This window comes from Chenopodium quinoa, unplaced genomic scaffold (assembly GCF_001683475.1).
Source record: "Chenopodium quinoa cultivar QQ74 unplaced genomic scaffold, ASM168347v1, whole genome shotgun sequence".
NCBI classification, from domain to species: Eukaryota; Viridiplantae; Streptophyta; class Magnoliopsida; order Caryophyllales; family Amaranthaceae; genus Chenopodium; species Chenopodium quinoa.
Genome location: NW_018745170.1, coordinates 1,629,001 through 1,631,085, shown reverse-complemented (window position 1 = coordinate 1,631,085; position 2,085 = coordinate 1,629,001). Strand labels below are relative to the sequence as shown.

Below are 2,085 nucleotides of genomic sequence, written 5' to 3'. Positions count from 1 at the left end.
CTTACAAACTACAAGACCTAATCAACAAGACTACGTATCCTACAAGAGTACAAGTAACACAATCTCTAACTTATTAGACATAGACTACTTTCCTAAGATAAGTAAATAATCAAGATTATTTTTGTACGAAAAAATAGCTATATATTCAACTTTCTTTCACTTTTCAATTCTTCCTCATACACTACCTCTAAATATTCAACCCCTCCCACAACCTTCACGAGTAGCTAATTCTCTCGAGTCTTGATCTCTCCGATCCTCTCATGGCTTCTTCGAGCGAACGTTACAACATCATCTACCTCGCTAAGCTAGCCGCCCTAGCCGAACGCTATGATGGTATGTTCTTCCTCATCACTTTCAATTCTTTCACGTAGGAGTTTCAACTCCCAAAAGCTTCAATTTTAGTTTGGATTTGAGTTCCTTCTGATTTACTTCTACGTTCTTTGCAAAAACACAAAGTTCTACCAATATTACATTATCTTTGACTATTTTTTGTGTGTTAAGAAAATAATATTATTAATTTATTAAGTGTAATCTTGTTAATACATCTCAATTAAAACTTTATATCACTTTTACATACTAAATTAAAAATATTATTGTTGTTTTAAGATATTTATGATATAATACTCTACCACGTATAGTAAGTTATGCGTTACGTTGTCAAAGCATGAAACTATTAAGATATAACTAATGATTTCATATCTTAAATTTTGTAGATATGATCGATGCAATGAAGAAATTGGTGAAGAATAACATCGATTTAACTGCTGAAGAGCGTAATCTCCTTTCAACAGCGTACAAGAAAGTTACCGAGCCAAAGAGAGAATCATGGAAACGTCTCTCAACAACTAAACAGAAGGAAGATACAATCTACAAAAATGAGACGTACATAAAGTGTATTCAAGATTATCGTAATATAGTTGAGTTGGACCTTGCTAACATTTGCTACGACGTTATAATTCTAATTGATGATCATCTCCTTCCTTTCGCGTCTTGCGCTGAATCCTCCGTCTTTTACTTAAAGATGTGAGTATAAATTTTTTAAAAGTATTTTAATTGTATATTGCTTCGTATTAAACTTAATTAAGTCTTTTTAGCAATTGATTGATCTTAAATTTTTTTTTTTAAAGATTATCATCCGTATTATTGTTCTTTAATATCTTTAATCATTATTTCTGTAAGTTAAGAGTTGGTTTGTTTAATTAACGGAGAGCTATGTGATGCAGGAAAGCAGATCATTACCGATATATGGCCGAAATCAAAACTGGTGATGCAAAATCATTAGTGGCGGAAGAGTCTTTAAAAACATATAAGGTAAATATATAAATGCTCAATTCTATTTCTATTACTCTATTTTTTGTTCTTGCAATTTTTTGTGTATACTTAGTTAAATTCATGAATTTTAATTTGCTATATTTCTAAGTGCCGTTTTAATTGAAGTTAAAAGTGTTTGTCATTAACTTTGTGGTTAATATTATTTTGTATATCAGGAAGCAATGGCCATAACAATGGTTCAATTTTCACCTATACATCCAACACGTTTAGGCTTGGCATTAAATTTTATAATAAATTTACTTCAATTTTACAATTTCTCTATGGTCATGTTTGTTATAATTGCATTGTTACTTACTTGTACGTATTTTTTATATTTTAGGGCATATCAGTTGGCGAAGGAAGCTTTTGAAGTGGCTATGTTAGAGTTGGATGATTTAGGCGGCAAGGCTTCCTCGAAAGACAGCAAGGTTATCCTGAATCTTTTGAGGGATAACCTTACACTATGGAAGGCCAAGAATGATGAAAGGAACCTTTGAAACATTTACTTCGTATTACAGTAGCCTGAGAATAATGCATGAAAGGAATATGTGAAACATTCAATTTGTATTACAATAGCTTGAGAATAATGGATGAAAGGAAAATTGAAACATTCAATTTGTATTACAATATATAGCTTAGCTTGAGAAAGAATATTGAGAATAATATCTTAAACATCTCTGATTTTATAATATGTATTTAATAGTTCAACTTAACTTTACACATGTATATATTTTAATAGTGCTTTGTTTAGAAAGAAAAATAAAATTGAGTTGG

At 30.5% G+C, this 2,085-nt stretch overlaps 1 protein-coding gene across 1 annotated transcript; it reads left to right on the top strand.

Moving 5' to 3' along the window:
- The first annotated feature begins 260 nt into the window (after positions 1-260).
- LOC110710221 (14-3-3 protein 9-like) lies at positions 261-1,808 on the top strand. Its single transcript, XM_021888493.1, has 5 exons — positions 261-333; positions 714-1,023; positions 1,224-1,311; positions 1,488-1,600; positions 1,652-1,808. Exons 1-5 carry the CDS (start codon positions 261-263, stop codon positions 1,806-1,808), a joined length of 741 nt encoding a protein of 246 aa, XP_021744185.1.
- Positions 1,809-2,085: the final 277 nt, after the last annotated feature.